Source organism: Mus musculus, chromosome 17, assembly GCF_000001635.26.
Source record: "Mus musculus strain C57BL/6J chromosome 17, GRCm38.p6 C57BL/6J".
Taxonomy (NCBI): domain Eukaryota; kingdom Metazoa; phylum Chordata; class Mammalia; order Rodentia; family Muridae; genus Mus; species Mus musculus.
In genome coordinates this window covers 38153677-38177927 of record NC_000083.6, presented here as the reverse complement: position 1 = coordinate 38177927, position 24251 = coordinate 38153677, and the positions used below count along the sequence as shown (strand labels likewise).

At 36.6% G+C, this 24251-nt stretch overlaps 1 protein-coding gene across 1 annotated transcript; it reads right to left on the bottom strand.

Moving 5' to 3' along the window:
- Window positions 1-1903: 1903 nt before the first annotated feature.
- On the bottom strand, window positions 1904-2842 carry Olfr134 (olfactory receptor 134). Its single transcript, NM_146832.1, has one exon. It carries the CDS (start codon window positions 2840-2842, stop codon window positions 1904-1906), a length of 939 nt encoding a protein of 312 aa, NP_667043.1.
- Between the last annotated feature and the right edge of the window lie 21409 nt (window positions 2843-24251).

Below are 24251 nucleotides of genomic sequence, written 5' to 3'. Positions count from 1 at the left end.
CCAAATTGCTTTTAATGGCTTTCTTTTCTCAAGCTATTTTCTCAGGGTCTCTTTTGGACTTTCTCTCTCTCTCTCTCTCTCTCTCTCTCTCTCTCTCTCTCTCTCTCTCTCTCTCTCCATGGCTAAATCCCCATTTTCTCTCTCCTTCATCTCCTCTCCTGACTGACAAGAAGTCCCGCCTTATTCTCTCCCCTTTCTCAGTCATCAGCTGTTAAACTTTTTTTTTTTTTTTTTTTTTTTTTTTTTGCCACATCAGGAACAATTGAGTAGCTGATGTATACACAAATTTGAGACTGGAGAAAATCTGAATAAGTACTGAAACCAGATATATGAGAGAATGAAGTCATCATTTAAATTGCCACACCATGCACAATAACTTTATGAGTACAACTAAAAAAGGTGGTAGATAAACAGCAGACCTTAGTATAAAGAAGACTGCAAGATGCATATGAAGATCTCATAGATCCCAAAATTTACTTTATTTTGGTTAATTTTTCAACTCATTCTTTTACTGGAAAGAAAGTATTATCAAATGGATTTTTCTCAAAGTAAAAAAATTAAAGACTTAAATAGAAAAAAGTTTCTGATTTAATCACAAAAGTTATATCAATTATCAGGAAGAGACTTGGCAGAAAGGTACTAAATATAGTAGATTATCCTGATACAATGCCTTTATGGGTAATCTTTCAAGATTGGTGAAGAATTTAAGAATTCATGTCAAGGAAACTGACATATCTTGCATTTTTCTCTAATGTTTAGCTCTTTACAAAACTTATTTAATTATTCATAGATTAATGCAATCCCACATGACTTTAAAAGCCATCAATTTGTTAAATGAAACAGATTTCATAATAAAAGAGAAATTCTCAGTGTTGGTCCCAGAACTGTCCAAGATAGTTCAACTAATAGTTATGTGTATTTTGAACATCTCTATGTAAAATTTACCTATTTATAAACCCATATTGTAGGAGAAAATAACCAAATTGAATTTCAATACGAATAATAAATTACTAACTCTTTCATGTTTAAAAGCCATTTCATCTAGGTACAAGTACATACATATAATTGTTTCCAAGCTGTCATAAATAAGAGCATATACACAAATATATGTGTGTGTATGCTATTTAACTGATCAATATATTTAAAATAAATGTTTAATAAAATAATATTTTCAGCCAGGTGTGGTGTTGCACAGCTTTAATCCCAGCACTCAGAAGGGAGATTTCTGAGTTTGAGGCCAGCCTGGTCTACAGAGTGAGTTCTAGGACAGCCAGGGCTACACAGAGAAACCCTGTCTCTAAAAACCAAAAATAAAATAGAATAAATAATATTTTCATCTTTATCATAATCTTTTTGGTATTTAATGAAAATCCCTCAATTTCTCATATAGAATACATGAGTGCATATTTATATTAAAGAAACATTAATAAGGATTAAATAAATCCACACATATAAAGTTTATAAATTTACATAATAGTTTATTGAAAGCAGTTCCTGCTTGACAGTGAATAGTCAACCTTCCCACAAGACTTAGAAAAACTTGAAGAGTTATTTCAAATGTGAATAAATTAAAAAGCCATTGATTAATGTTTACTATATGGTGTTCATGGCAATTGCTTTGGAACAATGTAGTATTATAAACTAAATGACTGTTTTAGCACTTAATAAAGTAAGGATTTCTGCATGTACAAGTACAACGCATTTTAATAATTTTTCTAAGAAGAACATCCATATCCGTTAAAACTATGCAAGATTAACCATTGCCTAGCATGATTAGAAGAAACAAAAGGAACAAGACAAGTTTTATAATATTATGTAAAAAAAAAGATGAGGTTTGTACAGGGAATGAGTTATCAGAACGGTCTCTAATTTGTTAACTCTTTGATGTAACATCTACAAGCATTTACTTTGACATAAAAATGTTCTTGAACAGGTTACCTAATGCCCCCTTTACATCCTTATTTCTCAGAGTATAGATGAAAGGGTTCAGTGTGGGAGTTACTACTCCATAGAAGAGAGCCATGAACTTAGGTTGGTCTTTTGTAATAGAGGAGGGAGGCTGAAGATACATACTAATGGCTGGACCATAGAACAAGAGAACCACAATTAGATGAGAGGAACATGTCCCAAAGGCCTTTTTTCTTCCCTCTGAAGACTTGATTTTAAAGACAGCATGTCCAATACTAGCATAGGAGGCAAGAATTAAACACAGAGGAACAGCTAAAAGAAAAATGCAAACCACTGAGAGAGCAAGCTCATTAGTCTCTTTTTCACCACAAGCAGTTTTTATCAGAATTGGAATCTCACACACCAAGTGATCCAGTTTATTGTGGCCACATAGAGGCAATTGCAGTGTCACAGTGGCCTCTGAGACAGCATAGGAAATTCCAGTCAGCCACACAGTGGATACTAACAGGATGCAGTTGCGCTGATTCATTATGAGGGTATAGTGCAGGGGTTTGCAGATGGCCACATATCGGTCAAAGGACATAAGAGCCAGGAGGACACACTCTGTACCCCCCATTATGTGGAAGAAATAAAGTTGAACTACACACCTCATGTAGCTGATGGTCTTTGTGGAACTTCCAAGGTTGGTTAGCATCTGAGGTACAATGCTTGTGGTGTAGCACATGTCTAGAAAGGAGAGGTTGGTGAGGAAGAAATACATGGGGCTGTGGAGACAGGGGTCTAATATAGACACGAGAATTATGGCAATGTTTCCAATCATGGCTGTGGGGTATGTTACCAGAAGAATAATAAAGAGAGGAAGTTCTAGCCAAGGACGGTCTGCAAAACCCAGCAGAATAAACTCTTCTGGGTGACTTTTATTGATCAATGCCATTCACCTATAGTAAAGAAGTATCAAGAAAGTTAGTTTTATAAGAATAGCAAAGTCTCATGATGCATTGGCTATAACTATAGAAACCAGGGTTGGATTCCACATGAAATGTCATGAGAGATGGTTAGGAGACACATCAGTCCATATAGAGCTTTGTGCCAAAGAAAGAGGACCTGGATTTTACTATCAGTAATTAGGTAAAAATATTGACAAGGGAAGCAATAATTTATAATCTATAATTCTATAATCTCAGTTCTAAATAAGAGAAAACTGTTTTGTTTTTTTGTTGTTTTTTTTTTTCTGGAGACTGCTAATGAGTTAGTGTAGCTGAGTTGATGAGCTCCATTTTTAGAGGGCGTCACAGTCTCCAAACATAAAGTAGAAATCAAATATAGAAAAAATTTGGCATGGACTCTGGATTTTATATATACAACACACCCACACAATAGAAACATGTATGCATACCTATTCTTATACATATATATTCCTTGATGCTCACAAAATAATGTGATAACTGAGGATTTAGTTTCTACTTCTGATACAAACTTGAAAGTAATTTCGAGTTATCTGACTGTTCATGTGGCATAACATTTAGGAGATACTTTTAAGAGGAGTGATGAAGGCATGACTGAAATATCATAGAAATATTTCCATGAATCAGTCAGAGAAGTTGGAAGAAAGAGCTCAGAGATCTTAATATAGAAAGTTGGCTGGTCCATTTCTACATTCTGGGACTAATTATCAAAACTTCCCTATTTGCAATGAATACATTTGAGATATACACAAACCTCCTTTATGTACTTGAGAGCGAACAAGTAGTAAAAACACTGTTGACAGTTTTCTTCATATTTGTACAGTTATAAAAAAATCCCCTATTTATAAGGCAAATGAGTTTAGCCTCAATTACAGTGTTATTCTTTTGTGTCATATATGTGCTTTATTGTATTTCTATTTAGTGAAAGTTTTGACATTCAATAATTTGTGATAAATTATTATTAACTTATTCAACTTCCAGATGTGTTTATTTGTCAGCTGAGTTCAATGCTTTCTTTTACTATAAAAATTGGGCCAACACTCAGAGACATGTTGATATTATAAGTATATTTTATGTCCAAATATCTTTTGTCAACATATATCGTAATTCAGACAGTGTGACCTTCAAATCCCAGTAATTTTGTACTTCCTGGATGTATGCCAGTACTTAATAGCTACAGTAAATGCTGATACAATAAGATCAAGAAACACAATAAAACAGTGCTTTGAAGGGTATAAAGGTTTATGTACACATTGTATTTATGAGTGTTTCATACAAACTCATCTCTGAAATAAAATGAACATTTAAATGTGATGTTAAGATAACATTCCATTGCCCAAATCTGAGTTACTTCTCTATGCAATCAGCGTCTTCACTGCATATTATTTTCTTGCAGTTAGAAGCAGATTTCAGTCTTTGGTTTATTGAAAACCCAGGGCCATTTTGTGAGCTTTCATGAGACCCACTCAGACTAAGATATGAGTCATGTCCTATGATTACACATTATCCTAGATAAGATGCACAAATTAAAAAACAGAAAACAAAAAATTCTATATGCTATAAAAGTAATAATTCAACAACTTATTTTTAGCTTAATTTTTAGACCTTATCTTTCTGATTTGGATGTTTTTTTCCCATATGTGGCTGTGTACCACATGTGTGTCTGATACCCACAGAGGCCAAAAAATGGCAAAGGATACATAGAACTGAGATTAATGATTATTGTGAGCCCCCATGTGAATGCTGGGACTAGAACTCAGTTCCTCTAGAGCAGCAGTCAATATTATTAACTGCTGATCCACCTATCCAATCCCTCAAGAACTTAATGGTTTTTTGTGATAAGCACGTTAACAAGCTCTTCTCACCTTTGAAATATATTAGCACTTGTTCCCAAATAATAAGAGAATCTTATTTCTGCATTTTAAGATATATAAATTCCTTGTTCTCCCATCCTCCCATTTACACACATGAGCACGCATGCACACGCGCACACACACACACACACACTCACACACTTCTCATTTTCCCCATATCCACTGCTGCTATGTTCCCCTTCAGAAAAGAGCAATGATAGCTGCATAACAAGGTGCAATAAGAGTAGGCACAAAAAATACTAAGATGAATTATCCTTTCTTTATAACCTAGAATTGCTGCCTGCCAGTAAAAGAAACTGGCTGAGAAAAATAATGTTGCTTGCTTATACTTTGCAAATATGTAACAAATTGCTTAGACATGAATGGATGTGGGTTCTTGGAAATATTAGTTTTTTATTTGTAATATGGAAAATGTTTAATCATGTAAGGGTGTTGGGGAATGTGATATGTGTGTGTTTATATACATACATGTATACTCATTGTAATAATTTACTTAAAAGAAAAATAGAATGTAACCACATTGTATTTTTTTCTTGCTTGAAGATTTTGCTAGTATATATAAGTTGTGGGTGAAAAAATAAAGTTGTTGGAGCTTGTTGATATCTTGCTTTAAAAAAAAAAAAAAGAGTAGGCACAAACCTTCACATCCAGGCTGTATAAGGCAACCCCAAAGGGAATAAAGAGTCCCACAGGGAGGCAAAGAGTCAGAGACACCCAACTCACACTCTTAGGACTCCAACCAAAAATGGATGAAGGTAGAAAAAAGAAAATCATCCAAGAAAAACAATCCAGACTCAGAAAGGCAAACATGATATCTATATTCAACAATAACTGGATAATAACTGTCAAGTAAAGAATAACACTTATAATCCACAGATCCAGAGAAGTTAGATAAAGAGGAATGGTCTAAGGCAGATGCGTAATATTCCCTGGGAATGGAAAATGGAATAGATTTTGTAGGTGGACTGGAATGGGAGAAAGAAGAGAACCTTTAATTTTCTTGTTCAGTGATGCAACAATTTCAACTCACAGGGATATATCCATCCAGGAGTGTTTAAAATCACTGATCAAAATCAGGCTGTATTTCTGTTGAATGCTGTCCATATGCCAAATTGCATTTTTATACCAACATATTACATTCATATTCTGCTTGATAAGACACACACCATTTTGCTTATATTTACAGTATTTTGGCCTTTGTATGTTGCAAAAAGCTGTCTTTAGTTTTAAACACCCTTAATTAAAAAATAATTTTACCATACACAAAAGCATTAGATGAAACAAATAAACAAGATTAATCTTATTTTAAACATGTTTTTATATGATCAAATGGCTAAACATTAATACTTCTCTCAGGTAATCAACCTATGAGAAATATATTGCTTATAGAAACTTAAATGATTCTTTTGGCTTCAGTGATAGAATGAGAAAGAAATGTGTTAAAACTTAAAAGTCTAGTTGTTCCTAGAACCACTGAAATAGGTATAGCCAAAGTTTATGAAAGGCTTTTTGAAATGAAGCTGTCTTTCCTGTGTACTAATTAGATACTGCAGCCCACACTTTCCACCTTTTCTAGGACTGCAGTATCCTTTTCCTAGGAAATACAGGTGTCTCACTTACCTTATTTTGATAAACTCCCTTTATTTGTTTAAAAAAATAGTTACAAGGGAAGATATTACAGTTTTTCGTTTTCACAGGACAGGGATATTCTAGTATGAAGGTGATAGTTTAAGATTTGCTTCAGAACTCTCAGGTTTTTAGTTCATACTAAAGAAGCCAAAAGGAGGGAAAGCTCACATTAGGGAAATGATAATAGAGAACACCAAGAAGGCTTTTATGTCATCATGTTTCTTTGCTATTCCCAAGAGTCCTGTTCATTGTTTTCACGGACAACTCATTTACCCTTGTCCTCATTGCCTAGACAAAATTCCCTGGGAAAGAATTCTCTGAGGACTTGCGTTTCATGCATAGTTAGTTACCTGCTAGGCTGAGGATAGACGACAATCTTTGCTGCAGTGGGAGGCATTAAAATAAATTGATGACATTTCCTAATACACTGAACATCCACTAAAATAACACAGTTAAAGATAAGTCTGTTTGAATCAGTTATCCCAAGAAATTTAAAGGAGAATTGTTTTGTATGTTACTTTATTCAAGAATATCATGTAATATTTCAAGATTTCAATTGTCTCTAGTATAAGAAAGTTGATTAATTAAAAACATGAGAATAACAAAAATCATATGCAATGAATTTATACCCACTGTAAATAATCTAACAAAACAAACAAAAATTCTAAGTATTTAGTATTTTATCACAATTAAAAGGCAATGATAAGAAAATAATCTGCTTGATACTTACTGAATAATATCTACAGTGTATTCTTTCATTGTCTTGTTGCAACTTGCTCACATAGACCATGCAACAGTTTTAGGATTCTGCCTCCATGAGTTTACCATACTCAATGTATCTAGTAACAATGACTTTACTCTGTCCTCACCACAACGTTCTGAGTCCTGTGTCATTTGGAATATTTCAGTATGCATGGCAAGCTTTTAATAATCCAACTGTTCATTAATTTGAAGAATAAACACTTGGAATAATAGGTACAAGGAGAAGTCCAACTTCTACTTTGCCATCTATTTTATGGCCCTTCCTCTGAGAAATTGACTGGTATCTTAGTGATCCCTTTTTCACTGCACATGTGTTGGGTATTCTATGCTCCTTTCCTCTAGAACCTAACCCACTGTTTTGTTTTGTTTTGTTTTGTTTTGTTTTAACCATATCTGTACCCCTCAATGCTGATTCCAGAAGAAGCATAATCTGCTTCCTTATTCAGCATAGATAGTGGAAACCCTCAGAGAAAGATTAGACAGTGAAATGACAGCTGGTTTTGAGTGCTACCCAAGCAGAAACTACTGGTGGCACATGTTCACAGATCCTGTAGTAGGGGTTACTACATGCATTACTTTCTACAAGCTTCTGTAGTTATTCTCATTTCCCCAGAATACATTGGATAGCACAAACTTCCCTTTGTTACTTCATTCTGAGTCTTAGTGTCCTCTCTCTCTCTCCTTTACTCCCTCCCTCCAGCCCTCCCTTTTGCCCTTCTTCCCTTCCCTCTGTATATGTTGCACGTGTGTACATATAAATGTGCAGGTATGTGCATGAGTCTGTAAACATAATTATGAATATCAGTAGTGTGCATTAGTGTCTTTTTATCTGTCTTTTTACCTTGATAACTTCTTACCATGGTCTTTCTGATGAACTTGGGTTTCATCACCACCCAGCACCCTGCCATACATACTTGTATACACAAAGGCTTTAAGGCCAGCAATCTCCCCTCACCCTGATCCTCTTGTTGTCAACTGACCCCTGGCACTGAAATTTCAAGCCTATGAAACCACATCCAATTTTTATAGCGATGATGCAGATTCAACGCAGGTACTTAATGCTTTTAAAGAAAGTACTCTTCCACAACAAGTCACATTCCCAGGGCCAAATTAAAGTTTATTATGAAAAGAAGTATACCATTGAGTAAAGATGATCTTTTAAAATATACTAAAATTGAGAAACAAGACAAACATTAATTTATTGGAAAGGCTAAATAGAAAAGACCTCATATCCACACATTATACGTAGTCCAATGTGAGTTGTAATCCAGCCTTCAATTGTTACATGTTACTTGACCAAATTATTTTCACTCTATATGTGTGGGCATATGTGTGTTCTTACTAATCAAATTCTGAGGCATGGTCCACTTCTTGCTAAAAAGAATAATAAAGCATTTGAATATATTAGCACAGTTTTAAAATAATTTATGAAATCAGAACATTCGCATACAATTGGATACTAAGCTAATATTTTGCTGCTTAAACATAACAAAATAATCAGAGCTATCCTCACACATATTGTTTAGAAGGTTTATTAGCTATATTTGTAACCATTCTTTCTTATGCACAACGTCTAATATGGGTCACATCTTAACACAAAATAAAATAGTGTGTTGGTTATAAATATTTTATAAACATGTATCTGGTTGTTGTGGATTTGGTTTAATGCTCATACTATATTAGTTGTGTTCCCAAAATTACACAAGAGCCCAACATGTAAGATGCTGAGGGTCCCTGCCCCAAGTTGGTTAAGATTGGTAAATAAAGTTGCTGGAAGACAAGGGCTGGGCAGAGAGACAGAGGCGTGACTTTAGGATTTGCTGTCAAGAGAACCAAGAGAAGAAACAGAATCACCATACTGTGAAAGGAATAAGATGCAGACTTGAGAGCTGCAGAAGACAGATTACCAATCATGTAAGAGTTGGAGAAGAGCAGTCCCAGGTGATCCCCCAATTGAGTCTGTGGTAGCAAAGATGGAAAATAGATTTTAGTAAGTAACAATTAAGGAATATCAGAGGGGAGTCATTAGCAATGTGAAAGTTTACAAGTGGCCCAGTCATTGAGCTGTTTAAGGAATATTTAAATATAAGGCTCTCTCTCTCTCTCTCTCTCTCTCTCTCTCTCTCTCTCTCTCTCTCTCTCTCTCTCTCGTGTGTGTGTGTGTGTGTGTGTGTGTGTGTGTGTGTGTGTGTGTGTCTTTCATTTGGGAATCTAGCACATTGGAGCAAGTAGCAAGGAACTTGAAACTCATCTGATGCTGGGGAGATTAGAGCAGATTAATCATCTACAGCAACACCTGGTAAAGAAATTTTCTCCAGATTGTATCCGAGTCTCAACGGTGTTTTCATCCACAAGGAATCAGAAGAATTAAATTTTCTTGCTTTCTATTTTGTTAAATTACTTATTGGCTATTCAAAGGTCCTCAGGATGACATTGGATTTATCATTATTTTACCTCAGTGTCTCTAAGATGGAATTACATTGATGTACCAGCAGGCCTTCCTACTTAATTCTTTTTTTATATAAAAAAATTTTTGACATTACATTATTTTTGAAAGATAGGTTTTCAGTCAATTTTGTCTTGATTATTAATATATTTTAAGTACACTTGATATTTCTTTTTCCATGTTTTATTGGTTATTTCATTTACTTACATTTTAAATGTAACCCATTTCCCAGTTTCTCCTCCACAAACCTTGTATTTCCTTCCCAAATCCTCCGCCTCTATGAATGTGCCCTCCCACATTCCCACCAACTCCCACCTTAGTGACACAGCCTTCCCTACACTGGGTCATCAAGTCTCCCCAGGGCCAAGGGGCTACACTTCCTTTGATACCAGACAAGGCATTTGTCTGTTACATAACCAACTGGAGCCATGGGTGGCCCAAGTATACTGTTCTTCATTCTTTTAACAAAGGCTGTGTCTTCTAGATATCACAGAGGTTGCAGGAAAATGATAGATGCTCTGTTGGTAAATGATTTTTCTGACATTCAATTTAATATTCTTCCAAGACAATTAAAGCAAAAAATACTGTTTCATTCCATGTAGACTTTATGGTATCACAACATTAATAATAGTTTCTGAAGTATATTAAAATAAATATAGCATTGTTTTGCAGCAGTCTAATTATTAAATCATAGGAGTGTTTATACCTGTCTCAGAAAAAAAATGACTTTAAACTTTCCTTTGTCCAGATTTAAAATCTGGTTTATAATATAGAATCTATTTCATGGTTAATTTGAAATATATCCTGCTGACTTAAAATAAGATGTTGATGATGTTGCTGTTGTCTTATATACAAACTACAATATAGTTATTGCTCTAGAGTTCAAGATAAAACCAGGAGAGATTTTGAAGAATAATCATTTTGGAATTTTGCCCCAGATAAAAGCTTTGCCTGATTTATAGGAAAGTACAGATTTAATAACTCTAAAATCTTGTAAGATACAGCTTTAGCCATTTTAGAAGCAGGAAGTTCAAGTTGGGTGGGAAGTTGATTGTAGTTGTCAGTGTGTGCAGGTGTGTGTGGAGGGTGTGGTATAGATCTATAGTCACACTTGAGTTCTTATAGAGGCCAGAGGAGGGTTTCAACTCTTCTGCAATTAGATTTATAGGCAGTTGTGGGTACACCATATGTGGACTCTAGGAAGTAAACTTATATCCTCTGAAAAACAGCAAGCTCTGAACTACTGGATTGTCTTTCGTGCTCCAAGTTCCAGTTTTTTTTTCCATTTTTTATTAGGTATTTAGCTCATTTACATTTCCAATGCTATACCAAAAGTCCCCCATAACCACCCACCCCCACTCCCCTACCCACCCAATCCCCCTTTTTGGCACTGGCGTTCCACTGTACTGGGGCATATAAAGTTTGAAAGTCCAAGGGGCCTCTCTTTCCAGTGATGGCCGACTAGGCCATCTTTTGATACATATGCAGCTAGAGTCAAGAGCTCCGGGGTACTGGTTAGTTCATAATGTTGTTCCACCTATAGGGTTGCAGATCCCTTTAGCTCCTTGGGTACTTTCTCTAGCTCCTCCATTGGGAGCCCTGTGATCCATTCAATAGCTGACTGTGAGCATACACTTCTGTGTTTGCTAGGCCCCGGCATAGTCTCACAAGAGACATCTACATCTGGGTCCTTTCGATAAAATCTTGCTAGTGTATGCAATGGTGTCAGCGTTTGGATTCTGATTATGGGGTGGATCCCTGGATATGGCAGTCTCTACATGGTCCATCCTTTTGTCTCAGCTCCAAACTTTGTCTCTGTAACTCCTTCCATGGGTGTTTTGTTCCCACTTCTAAGGAGGGGCATAGTGTCCACACTTCAGTCTTGATTTTTCTTGAGTTTCATGTGTTTAGCAAATTGTATCTTATATCTTGGGTATCCTAGGTTTTGGGCTAATATCCACTTATCAGTGAGTACATATTGTGTGAGTTCCTTTGTGAATGTGTTACCTCACTCAGGATGATGCCCTCCAGGTCCATCCATTTGGCTAGGAATTTCATAAATTCATTATTTTTAATAGCTGAGTAGTACTCCATTATGTAAATGTACCACATTTTCTGTATCCATTCCTCTGTTGAGGGGCATCTGGGTTCTTTCCAGCTTCTGGCTATTATAAATAAGGCTGAATTTGCAAATTGCTCCTTCTAATTCGTTGAAGAACTGAGTTGGAATTTTGATGGGGATTGCATTGAATCTGTAGATTGCTTTTGGCAAGATAGCCATTTTTACAATGTTGATCCTGACAATCCATGAGCATGGGAGATCTTTCCATCTTCTGAGATCTTCTTTAATTTCTTTCTTCAGAGACTTGAAGTTCTTATCATACAGATCTTTCACTTCCTTAGTTAGAGTCACACCAAGATATTTTATATTATTTATGACTATTGAGAAGTGTGTTGTTTCCCTAATTTCTTTCTCAGCCTGTTTATTCTTTGAGTAGAGAAAGGCCATTGACTTGTTTGAGTTAATTTTATATCCTGCTACTTCACAGAAGCTGTTTATCAGTTTTAGGAGTTCTCTTGGGGAATTTTTAGATAGAAACTCTAGGAAAGAAATCTGGAACCATAGATGCGAGCATCAGCTACAGAATACGAGAAATGGAAGAGAGAATCTCAGGTGCAGAAGATTCCATAGAGAACATCGACACAACAGTCAAAGAAAATACAAAATACAAAAGGATCCTAACTCAAAACATACAGGAAAACCAGGACACAATGAGAAGACCATAACTACGGATAATAGGAGTTGATGAGAATGAAGATTTTCAACTTAAAGGGCCAGCTAATATCTTCAACAAAATAATAGAAGAAAACTCCCCAAACATAAAGAAAGAGATGCCCATGATCATACAAGAAGCCTACAGAACTCCAAATAGACTGGACCAGAAAAGAAATTCCTCCCGACACATAATAATCAGAACAACAAATGCACTAAATAAAGATAGAATATTAAAAGCAGTAAGGGAGAAAGGTCAAGTAATATATAAAGGAAGGCATATCAGAATTACACCAGACTTTTCACCAGAGACTATGAAAGCCAGAAGAGCCTGGACAGATGTTATACAGACACTAAGAGAACAAAAATGCCAGCCTAGGCTACTATACCCGGCCAAACACTCAATTACCATAGATGGAGAAACGAAAGTATTCCACGACAAAACCAAATTCACACATTATCTTTCCACGAATCCAGCCCTTCAAAGGATAATAACAGAAAAGAAGCAATACAAGGACAGAAATCACGCCCAAGAACAAGCAAGAAAGTAATCCCTCAACAAACCAAAAATAAGGCAGCCACAAGTACAGAATGCCAACTCTAACAACAAAAATAAAAGGAAGCAACAATTACTTTTCCTTAATATCTCTTAATATCAATGGACTCAATTCCCCAATAAAAAGACATAGACTAACAGACTGGCTACACAAACAGGACCCAACATTCTGCTGCTTACAGAAAACCCATCTAAGGGAAAAAGACAGACACTACCTCAGAGTGAAAGGCTGGAAAACAATTTTCCAAGCAAATGGTCTGAAGAAACAAGCTGGAGTAGCCATTCTGATATCGGATAAAATCAACTTCCAACCCAAAATTATCAAAAAAAGACAAGGAGGAACACTTCATACTCATCAAAGTTAAAATCCTCCAAGAGGAACTCTCAATTCTGAATATCTACGCTCCAAATGCAAGGGCAGCCACGTTCACTAACGACACTTTAGTAAAGGTCAAAGCACACATTGCACCTCCCACAATAATAGTGGGAGACTTCAAAACACCACTTTCATCAATGGACAGATCATGGAAACAGAAACTAAACAGGGACACAGTGAAACTAACAGAAGTTATGAAACAAATGGACCTGACAGATATCTACAGAACATTTTATCCTAAAACAAAAGGATATACCTTCTTCTCAGCACCTCACGGGACCTTCTCCAAAATTGACCATATAATTGGTCACAAAACAGGCCTCAACAGATACAAAAATATTGAAATTATCCCATGTATCCTATCAGACCACCATGGCCTAAGACTGATCTTCAATAACAACATAAATAATGGAAAGCCAACATTCACGTGGAAACTGAACAACACTCTTCTCAATGATACCTTGGTCAAGGATGGAATAAAGAAAGAAATTAAAGACTTTTTAGAGTTTAATGAAAATGAAGCCACAACGTACCCAAACCTATGGGACACAATGAAAGCATTTCTAAGAGGGAAACTCATAGCTCTGAGTGCCTCCAAGAAGAAACGGGAGAGAGCACATACTAGCAGCTTGACAACACATCTAAAAGCTCTAGAAAAAAAGGAAGCAAATTCACCCAAGAGGATTAGACGGCAGGAAATAATCAAACTCAGGGGTGAAATCAACCAAGTGGAAACAAGAAGAACTATTCAAAGAATTAACCAAACGAGGAGTTGGCTCTTTGAGAAAATCAACAAGATAGATAAACCCTTAGCTAGACTCACTAAAGGGCACAGGGACAAAATCCTAATTAACAAAATCAGAAATGAAAAGGGAGACATAACAACAGATCCTGAAGAAATCCCAAACACCATCAGATCCTTCTACAAAAAGCTATACAAAACAAAACTGGAAAACCTGGACGAAATGGACAAATTTCTGGACAGATACCAGGTACCAAAATTGAATCAGGATCAAGTTGACCATCTAAACAGTCCCATATCCCCTAAAGAAATAGAAGCAGTTTTTAATAGTCTCCCAGCCAAAAAAAAAAAAAGCCCAGGACCAGACAGGTTTAGTGCAGAGTTCCATCAGACCTTCAAAGAAGATCTAATTCCAGTTCTGCACAAACTATTTCACAAAATAGAAGTAGAAGGTACTCTACCCAACTCATTTTATGAAGCCACTATTACTCTGATACCTAAACCACAGTAAGATCCAACAAAGATAGAGAGCTTCAGACCAATTTCTCTTATGAATATCGATGCAAAAATCCTCAATAAAATTCTCGCTAACCGAATCCAAGAACACATTAAAGCAATCATCCATCCTGACCAAGTAGGTTTTATTCCAGGGATGCAGGGATGGTTTAATATACGAAAATCCATCAATGTAATCCATTATATAAACAAACTCAAAGACAAAAACCACATGATCATCTCGTTAGATGCAGAAAAAGCATTTGACAAGATCCAACACCCATTCATGATAAAAGTTTTGGAAAGATCAGGAATTCAAGGCCCATACCTAAACATGATAAAAGCAATCTACAGCAAACCAGTAGCCAACATCAAAGTAAATGGAGAGAAGCTGGAAGCAATCCCACTAAAATCAGGGACTAGACAAGGCTGCCCACTTTCTCCCTACCTTTTCAACGTAGTACTTGAAGTATTAGCCAGAGCAATTCGACAACAAAAGGAGATCAAGGGGATACAAATTGGAAAAGAGGAAGTCAAAATATCACTTTTTGCAGATGATATGATAGTATATATAAGTGACCCTAAAAATTCCACCAGAGAACTCCTAAACCTGATAAACAGCTTCGGTGAAGTAGCTGGATATAAAATAAACTCAAACAAGTCAATGGCCTTTCTCTACACAAAGAATAAACAGGCTGAGAAAGAAATTAGGGAAACAACACCCTTCTCAATAGTCACAAATAATATAAAATATCTCGGCATGACTCTAACTAAGGAAGTGAAAGATCTGTATGATAAAAACCAGTTCCAGTTTTTGAAGTAGAACAATTAAGATGGCCACCATACAACATTTCAGTGTCTTGTTTCTCTTCCAGAGCCAAGGCTTCATCAAAAAAAGTTGTTGAGACTCTGAGCTTTGCTGGTTGGCATCATAATCACCACCTTAACCTTGTTACAAATTATAATTCTTGATCTTCAGTCATATGAAGTCAGAAAATCTGGGTCTGATTTGCCAACATATGTTTTTGTTGTTGTTGTTGTTGTTGTTGTTGTTGTTGTTGTTGTTTACAAGCAATCTGAGAACTGCAGATGGGTTGCTTAATTTATAATACCATTTACATTTTCTTAAAGACTTCTAGAACAATTCATAAATGCCAGCCAACTTTATGCCCATACTGAAAGATACTGGCAGAATGTAAAAGGTCATAGAAGCCCTGAAATTGGTAAAATAGATTTTATTGTTAGTAGAACTGGCTTGACTGATTTAGAAAAATAAAGGTGCACAATGCTTTGGCCACTCCTTGAACCTGTGTGTTTGCCAATGTTCTGACCAGGTGTGTGCCCATTGCTGCATCTTTATTAGATTCTTTTCTTGTTTCCCTCCCATACCCATTTCTTGAGGAATCAATCAATTTAGAATAGATATTGTTTAGATCTGGAAATCCCCTACTCTCCCCCTTCTCCTTTCCCCCCTAAGGGCCTATAAAAACTGGGAACTCTTTCCCCTCGAGGTCGACTCTTCTACCCCTGCATGGGATATGAGTTGTCCCCAGAGCTCTGGCTTTCCCCGAATAAAGCCTCATGTGGTTTGCAACAAGCTCGGTCTGTCGTGAGTTCTTGGGTATCTACTATTGTCCTGAGGCCTGAGCAAGGGGCTCCTTTCAGAGTCTTTCAATACTTCTGTGCTTTACAAAGGTTGGATGTACAATAGAAACCCATGTTTCCTGTGACACCTTTACTTCTGAAAAGAAAGTCAGGTCCCTGGAATTGGTACAAGACATTCCCAGACACCAAATTCTCAGCACATATTGAATACTATGGAGAGGCAAGTGTGTGTAGAGGGGCTGTAAAACTAGCAGCAGTGGCAAGTAAGAAAAGCAAGTATACTAAAGAAGCAAGAATGTATACTTCTGCAGGAGTGGATTTTTAAGGGCAGAGCAGGACAGATTTTCCTGTGGTGATTTGGTAAATCCTGATTGGACATATTAGTCAAAAAGTAAATTTTGATGGTTGGACCTTAGTGTTTTGTCTCAGAAATGATTCACTGACCAAATTAAGGGGATAGACATTGTGAGCTAGTTTGGGAAATCCAATGAATTTTGTAAGGGAGAGGAAAAGAGCTAAAAGGGCAAAACCTGTCTTCTATGTTTGCCATGATTGCATCTGCATTTGCCATGATCAGGCCTGTGAAAGCTCCTTCAACTTCCTCATCTAATGCCATGACTAAGATAGACTATGATGGACAGTAATGTTGGTGCAAGACAGGAGTTATTTTGATTATTCAACAGTTCAGAGTACTTGGTAATCTTGCTAACATATAATTTATTTTCAGACTATTCTTCTACGGCACTTACTTCTAAGACAAATTCCAGCAATTGTGTTTTATTAAGGTTATCCTAAAAGCAGGAATTTAGATAAAAATGTAGGTGAATTCAACTAAATTTGGCAGTGATACCATTGTCAACTATAAGAAGAAAATAGCAATGAGATATGTATGAAAAAATACATCGATTTTTTATTAGATAATTTTTTATTTACATGTCAAATGTCATCCGATTTCTGGGTATACCCTCTGAAAACACCCTCACCCTATACCCTCCCCCTCCCTCTCCCCCTGCTCATCAACCCACTCATTCCCGCTTCCTGGCCCTGGTATTCACTTCTGTAGATAGACTCAGACCAAGGTATTTTATATTATTTGTGACTACTGTGAAGGGTGATGTTCCCTGAACTTCTTTCTCAGCCTGTTTATCCTCTGTGTAGAGGAAAGCCGCTGATGTGTTTGAGTTAATTTTATATCCATCCACTTTGCTGAAGTTGTTTATCAGGTTGAGGCGTTATCTGATGGAATTTTTAGGGTCACTTATATATACTCTCATATCATCTGCAAATAGTGACAATTTGACTTTCTCCTTTCCAATTTGTATCCTTTTGATATCCTTTTGTTGTCTAATTGCTCTGGCTAGGACTTCAAGCACTACATTGAATAGGTAGGGAGAAAGTGGGCAGCCTTGTCTAGTCCCTAATTTTAGTGTGATCACTTCAAGTTGCTCTCCATTTAGTTTGATGTTGGCTACTGGTTTGCTGTATATTGCTTTTACTATATTTAGACATGGGCCTTGAATGCATGATTTTTCCAAGACTTTTATCATGAAAGGCTTTTAGACTTTGTCAAATGCTTTCTCAGTGTCTAATGAGATGACCGTGTGGTTTTTGTCTTTGAGTTTGCTTATAAAGTGGATTACATTAATGGATTTCCAAATGTTGAGCGAGCCCTTCATCTCTGGGATGAAGCCTACTTGTTCATGATGGATGATTGTTTTGAAGTGTTCTTGGTTTCAGCTGGCAAGAATATTATTGAGTATTTTTGCATCATTATTGAGGAAGAAAATTGCTCTGAAGTTCTCTTTCTTTGTTGGATCTTTGTGTAGTTAAGGTATCAGAGTAATTATGGCTTCATAGAACGAATTGGATAGAGTGCCTTCTGTTTTGTGGAATAGTTTGAGGAGTATTGGTATTAGATCTTCTTTGAAGAACTGATAGAACTCCCCACTAAACCCATCTAGTCCTGGGTTTGTGTTGGTTGGGAGACTATTAATGACTGCTTCTATTTCTTTAGGGATTGTGGGACTGTTTATATCATTAATCAAATCCTGATTTAATGTTTTACTTGTTATCTGTCTAGAAAATTGTTCATTTCATCCAGGTAATCCAGTTTTGTTGAGAATAGGCTTTTGTAGTAGGGTCTGATGATTTTTTTTTTTTTTTTTGGATTTCTGTTTCTGTTGTTATGTCTCCCTTTTCATTTCTGATTTTGTTAGTTAGGATATTGTCCCTGTGCCCTTTAATTAGTCTGGCTAAGGGTTTATCTATTTTGTTGATCTCTTTCACAGAACCAGCTCCTGGTTTTGTTGATTGTATAGTTTTATTTTGTTTCCACTTGGTTGATTTCAGCCCTGAGTTTGATTATTTACTCCTCTTGGTTGAATTTGCTTCTTTTTGTTCTAAAGCTTTCAGGTGTTCTGACAAGCTGTTAGTGTATGCTCTCTCCAATTTATTTTTGAAGTCACTCAGAGCTATGAGTTTTCCTCTTAGGACTGCTTTTATTGAGCCCAATAAATTTGAGTATGTTATTGTTTCATTTTCATTAAACTCTAAAAAGTCTTTAATTTCTTTCTTTATTGCTCCCTTAACCAAGTTATCATTAAGTAGAGCATTGTTCACCTTCGATATGTATATGGGCTTTCCATTGTTTTCGTTGGTATTGAAGATTAGCCTTAGTCCATGGTGATCTAATAGGATGCAAGAGATTATATCAGTTTTCTTGTATGTGTTGAAGCCTGTTTGGTGACCAAGTATATGGTCAATTTTGAGAAGGTACCATGAGGTGCTGAGAAGAAAGTATATTCTTTTGATTTAGGATAAAGTGTTATGTAGTTATCTGTTAAATCCATTTGGTACATAACTTCTATTGGTTTCACTGTGTCTCTGTTTAGTTTTTGTTTCCAGGATCTGTCCATTGCTAAGAGTAAGGTGTTGAAGTCTCCCATTACTATTGCATGCAGTGCAATGTGTGCTTTGAGCTACACTAAAGCTTCTTTTATGAATATGGATGCCCTTGCATTTGGAGTATAGATGTTCAGAATTGAGAGTTCGTTATGGTAGATTTTACCTTTGATGAGTATGAAGTGCCGATCCTTATCTTTTTTGATAACTTTAGGTTGACAGTCAATTGTTTCTTGGGAATATTTACTTAGAAAATTGTTTCTGAGCCTTTTACTCTGAGGTAGTGCGTGTCTTTGACACTGAGGTGGGTTTCCTGTATGCAGCAAAATGTTGGGTTCTGATTATGTAGCCAGTCTGTTCGTCTATGTCTTTTTATTCGGGAACTGAGTTTATTGGTATTAAGAGATACTGAGGAAAAGTCATTGTTGACTCCTGTTATTTTTGTTGTTAGAGTTGGAATTCTGTTATGTGGCTATCTTCTTTTAGGTTTGTTGAAAGATTACTTTCTTGCTTTTTCTAGGGCATAGTTTCCCTCCTGTGCTGACATTTTCCCTTTATTATCCTTTGAAGGGCTAGATTCATGGAAATATATTGTGTAAATCTGGCTATGTCATAAACTATTTTGGCTTCTTCATCTATGGTAATTGACAGTTTTGCTGGGTATAGTAGCATGGGCTGGCATTTGTGTTCTCTTAGGTTCTGTCTGACATCTGTTTAGGATCTTCTGGCTTTCATAGTCTCTGGTGAGAAATCTGGTGTAATTCTGATAGGTCTGCCTTTATATGTTACTTGACCTTTGTCCCTTACTGATTTTAATATTTTATATTTATTTTGTGAAATTGATGTTCTGATTATTATGTGCTGGAAGTAATTTCTTTTCTGTTCCAGTCTATTTGGAGATCTGTAGGCTTCTTGTATGTTCATGGGCATCTCTTTCTTTAGGTTAGGGACGTTTTCTTCTATAATTTTGTGGAAGATATTTGCTGGCCCTTTAATTAAAAATCTTCATTCTCATCTATACCTAGTATCCTTATGTTTGGTCTTCTTATTGTGTCCTGGATTTCGTGGATAATTTGAGTTATGATATTTTTGCATTTTGCCTTCTCTTTGATTGTTGTGTCCATGTTTTCTATTGAATCATCTGCATCTGAGATTTTCTCTTCCATCTCTTGTATTCTGTTGTTGATGCTCACATCTATGACTCCTGATTTCTTTCCTATGATTTCTATCTCCAGAGTTGTCTCCCTTTGGGTTTTCTTTATTGTTTATACTTTCATTTTTAGCTCTTGGATGGTTTTGTTCAATTCCTTCACCTGTTTGGTTGTGTTTTCCTGTAATTCTTTAAGGGATTTTTCTGTTTCCTCTTTAAGGACTTTTACTTGTTTAGCTGTGTTCTCCTGTATTTCTTTAAGGGAGTTGTTATGTACTTCTTAAAATCTTCAACCAGCATCATGAGATATGATATAAATCCAAATCTTACTTTTCCATTGTGTTGGGGTATCCACGGCTAGCTGTGTTGGGAGTACTGGGTTCTGATGATGCCAAGTAGTCTTGATTCCTGTTGTTAAGATTCTTGTGGTTGCCTTTTGCCATCTGGAAATCTCTGGTGTTACTTGTTCTTGCTGTCTCTGGCTGGAGCTTGTTCCTCAGGTGAGTCTCTATGCCCATGTCAGCACTCGTGGGAGACTAACTCTCTCCTGTTGAGACCAGTGCAAAGAAATCTGTGGAACTGCCCCACATCCTGGGTGCAAATGTAGGCCTGGAGGACCCTGTCCCAGCTGCTCTGCCACTTCTATGCACTCTTGACTGGTCCTACCTTAGAGAGTCACCTGAGAGAAAATGGAGATCACCACTGAGTCCTTGGGTCAGAGCAATTCCTGTAGGCAAGCTCTCTTCTGGCAGGGAAGGTGCACTGAGGGCTGAGGATCATCTGGTTGCAGATGTAGGCCAGTAGGACCCTGTCCCAGCTGCTGTCCTTCTTCTGTGGTCTGTGCCCTATTTTTTCTTTCTTTTTTCTCCCTATGTTTTGTTTTGAAATATGTTGGAAGAATGTCTGAGAAGTTGGAAAAATTGCAGGAAAAAATGGAGGTGCTTAGGAAACAAACAACCAAACAGCTGAAATAGGAAAACAAAAGTGGGTCACTCTACTCCTTTCTGAAAGGGTTGCAGAGTTGGCTGTGCAACTGGATAGTTTTCAGGTGAAGATAGAAGCACTTAAGAAGCAAGAAACACTGGCAAAGATAGATAAAATGTCTCTGCAACAGCAACTGAGCAAGAGCGTGGGAGTTTCCAACAGAAAGAAAAAGGGAAAGAGGGAATGAAACTGGTCAGGAGGGAGGTCAGATTGGAGAAAAGTAGAAAAACTGGCATAATGCTGTGATAAATAGCCTATTCCAAGGAAGGGGATTAATTTTGAACCAGTTGTCCCACCAGAATTCGAGGAGGTGAGGTCTGGCTTTGTAAGATAATCATCAGCTTTTCTAGTAGTCATACAACATATGCTTGGTAATGGTGTGGAAGAAAGTTATGACAAGATAAGGGAGTGTCCCATAAAAATGATAGATTTAAGGCAGTTTAAAAAGGTCATGATCTCATGCCACTGCACTAGCCTTATCTGAAATAAATTCTAAGTTACTGGGCTACTCAAAATAGAATTATTCCCCAAGACTGGAAGGGATTGATTCTATAGGCTGATCCCCAGTTGCAATGGCAACATGATGTAGGGAACAAGCCCGAAATATTGAGTAGTAAAGTAGATTGAAGTGAATGAATAAATAAAACACCAGTTGCTATGTGAATGGTAGTACTCTGATATATAAGAACAGATTCAATTTGTAAATGGTACTATAATATCATTTAGTGTCTTTAAGAGCTTGGGGCATAGATGAGGAACCCAAGGGAACAGTCCATCTCATTTACAAGGATTATATAAGCCTCTAGGGAAACCTTTACTGAAATTTTGCAAAGATTAGTCTCAGCTGTGAACAAAGCCAAATCAGATTTTTACACAAAGCAAGGGTTGATAGAGATCTTTGTGTTTGAAAATACTGAATATAAAAAGTTATTAGATCATTAAAGCTGCAGGTAACGCCAATGGCTGAATGAGTAAGGGATAAAACCAATATTGGTTCTAAAATGTACCATGATAATATAATGGGTTAAACTTTGTGGGTTTCCCAGCTCTTGGAGTTTGGTAAGTGATATACTCTATGAGGGCAGTGGTAGCAGACATGTAGAAGAGGAGGTTCAGAAGTCCTGTAAGTAAATACACTGAATGACCACACAGAAATACCTTGTCAGTAGGTAGATAGATTTTTACTTAGGGTGATTCAAAGCTTATAAAGTTTGGGGGAACTGAAGACAGGGACACCCAGGATGGGGAAAAGTCATTACTTTGGGGTTTCAGCTATGTGGCATACCTCATTAGCATTGGGAAGCTAATTTCTTGAATCTCAGGTGCTGGCTGAATTGGTTTTTACAGGAGGAAAAAAAATGATCCTATAAACTACTTGAGCCTATATGACATTCTTCAGGTAGAGATGAGTGAAGGGACTTAGAATACCCCAGACTAGGTCAGTGAAGGAGAAACTCTGTTAATGAAGAGAGTTCTCCATTATGTGAAGAGCCCCAGAAAGCCATCCAGGTAATAGTAGACTTTAACCTTTATTAGCAGAGTTTCCCCTCAAAGCTATAGTTAAAGGTACCTGATATCAAAATCTTCAGTGCTTTAATTGCAGGAAATATGGTCACTTGCAAAGGGACTGTGACCAAGCCACCAAAGGTCTCAGATCTCAAAATGGATAGTGCTTTAATTGTAGAAAATGTGATTATTGGCAACAAAATTGTGAACAAGGCATTTGTAAGGACAATGGTTTTTCTAAATAAAAACCAGAAAGAAGGCCTAGGCTTCTAGGTTTGTACAGGTGATCTGGCAGGGTTGCCACTGGGTGAGTGAATATAGGTCCAAAAGAAGACATCCAAGGAAAACTCTTCTTGTCAGGAAATGGACTTGGGGGCCTGGATCAGGCGAATGAAGCAAAAATTTTGAGCTATTGCTGCCAAAGTGTAACATGCAGACCAAAAAGCCTCCACTTGGCATTGGAGATTTAATGCACATTAATGGAAGCAGCAGAGCTCTTGACTTAGTCACAGGTAAACATCTCTCTCATTCAATTGTTGAAAATTTAATATCATAAAATAACTCCTGTTCTCAGGTCTTAAGGATGATCTTGGAAGATGGGGATTGAATTTGCAAGGATATATTCTGCACCCAGAAGTTATAAGTGAAGATTTCAAAGGAGAAAGTAAAATTATAACCTACGTAAAAAGATAGCTGCAATTTAATGTGGATTATATATTTTCTCAGTTGTTACTGTTTCCTTACATCAAGAGTAAAACCACTCATGAAGAGAGAGTAGGGGGCTTGGAAGTACTAGAAACTGTGTGTTCTGACAAAATATTGCTAGTGATCAGAGGCCAAAACTAAAATTGCAAGTAAATGGTATTGAAATAGAAGATTTGGTGGATATGACAGTTGATGTACCTATCATATCACAAAAAGGATGGAATTCAGAATGGCCAGGTTTAAACGTTTGTATACAGATTCTAGGTATTTAAAAGTTATCTTAGAAAAAAAAAACAAATCATGAGATGGGATAAATATGTGAGAATGGAAAGTCAAATAGGAGTGTTAATGCCTTAAGTTGCTTATATACCCTTAAATTTATAAGGAAGTGATCTTTTAAAACAGTGTGTTACCTAGATTAATATTCCTGTAATCTCAGACACAGCCCATAATGAAATGAAAGATCAAGTGACAGATGCTTATTGGGGAAGGTATTGATATATGTCATCAAAACAATCCCAGGCTGTTCACCTTGTTCAAATACAGGATATAAAGGCCATTGGGCTTCTAAATTTTATGTGGAGGGGCACTGGTTAAATAACAATGTTTTTACCATTAAAGTGGTTTACTGACAAGTCTGTAGACAGATCAATGGCCCATAACTAAGGAAAAATTACAGGCACTTGAGCAGCTGGTACAATAGGAGTTGAAGGCTCAGCATATATAAAAGCCTAGTAGCCCGTGCAATTCTTCTGAATTTGTTATATATAAAGGACACCAAGCACCAAGGAAATGAAAAATGTCAGAAGATTTAAGAGCAGTGAATAGAATGATCCAATCAGTGGGTCTGTTACAGCCCAGAATTTCTTTACCT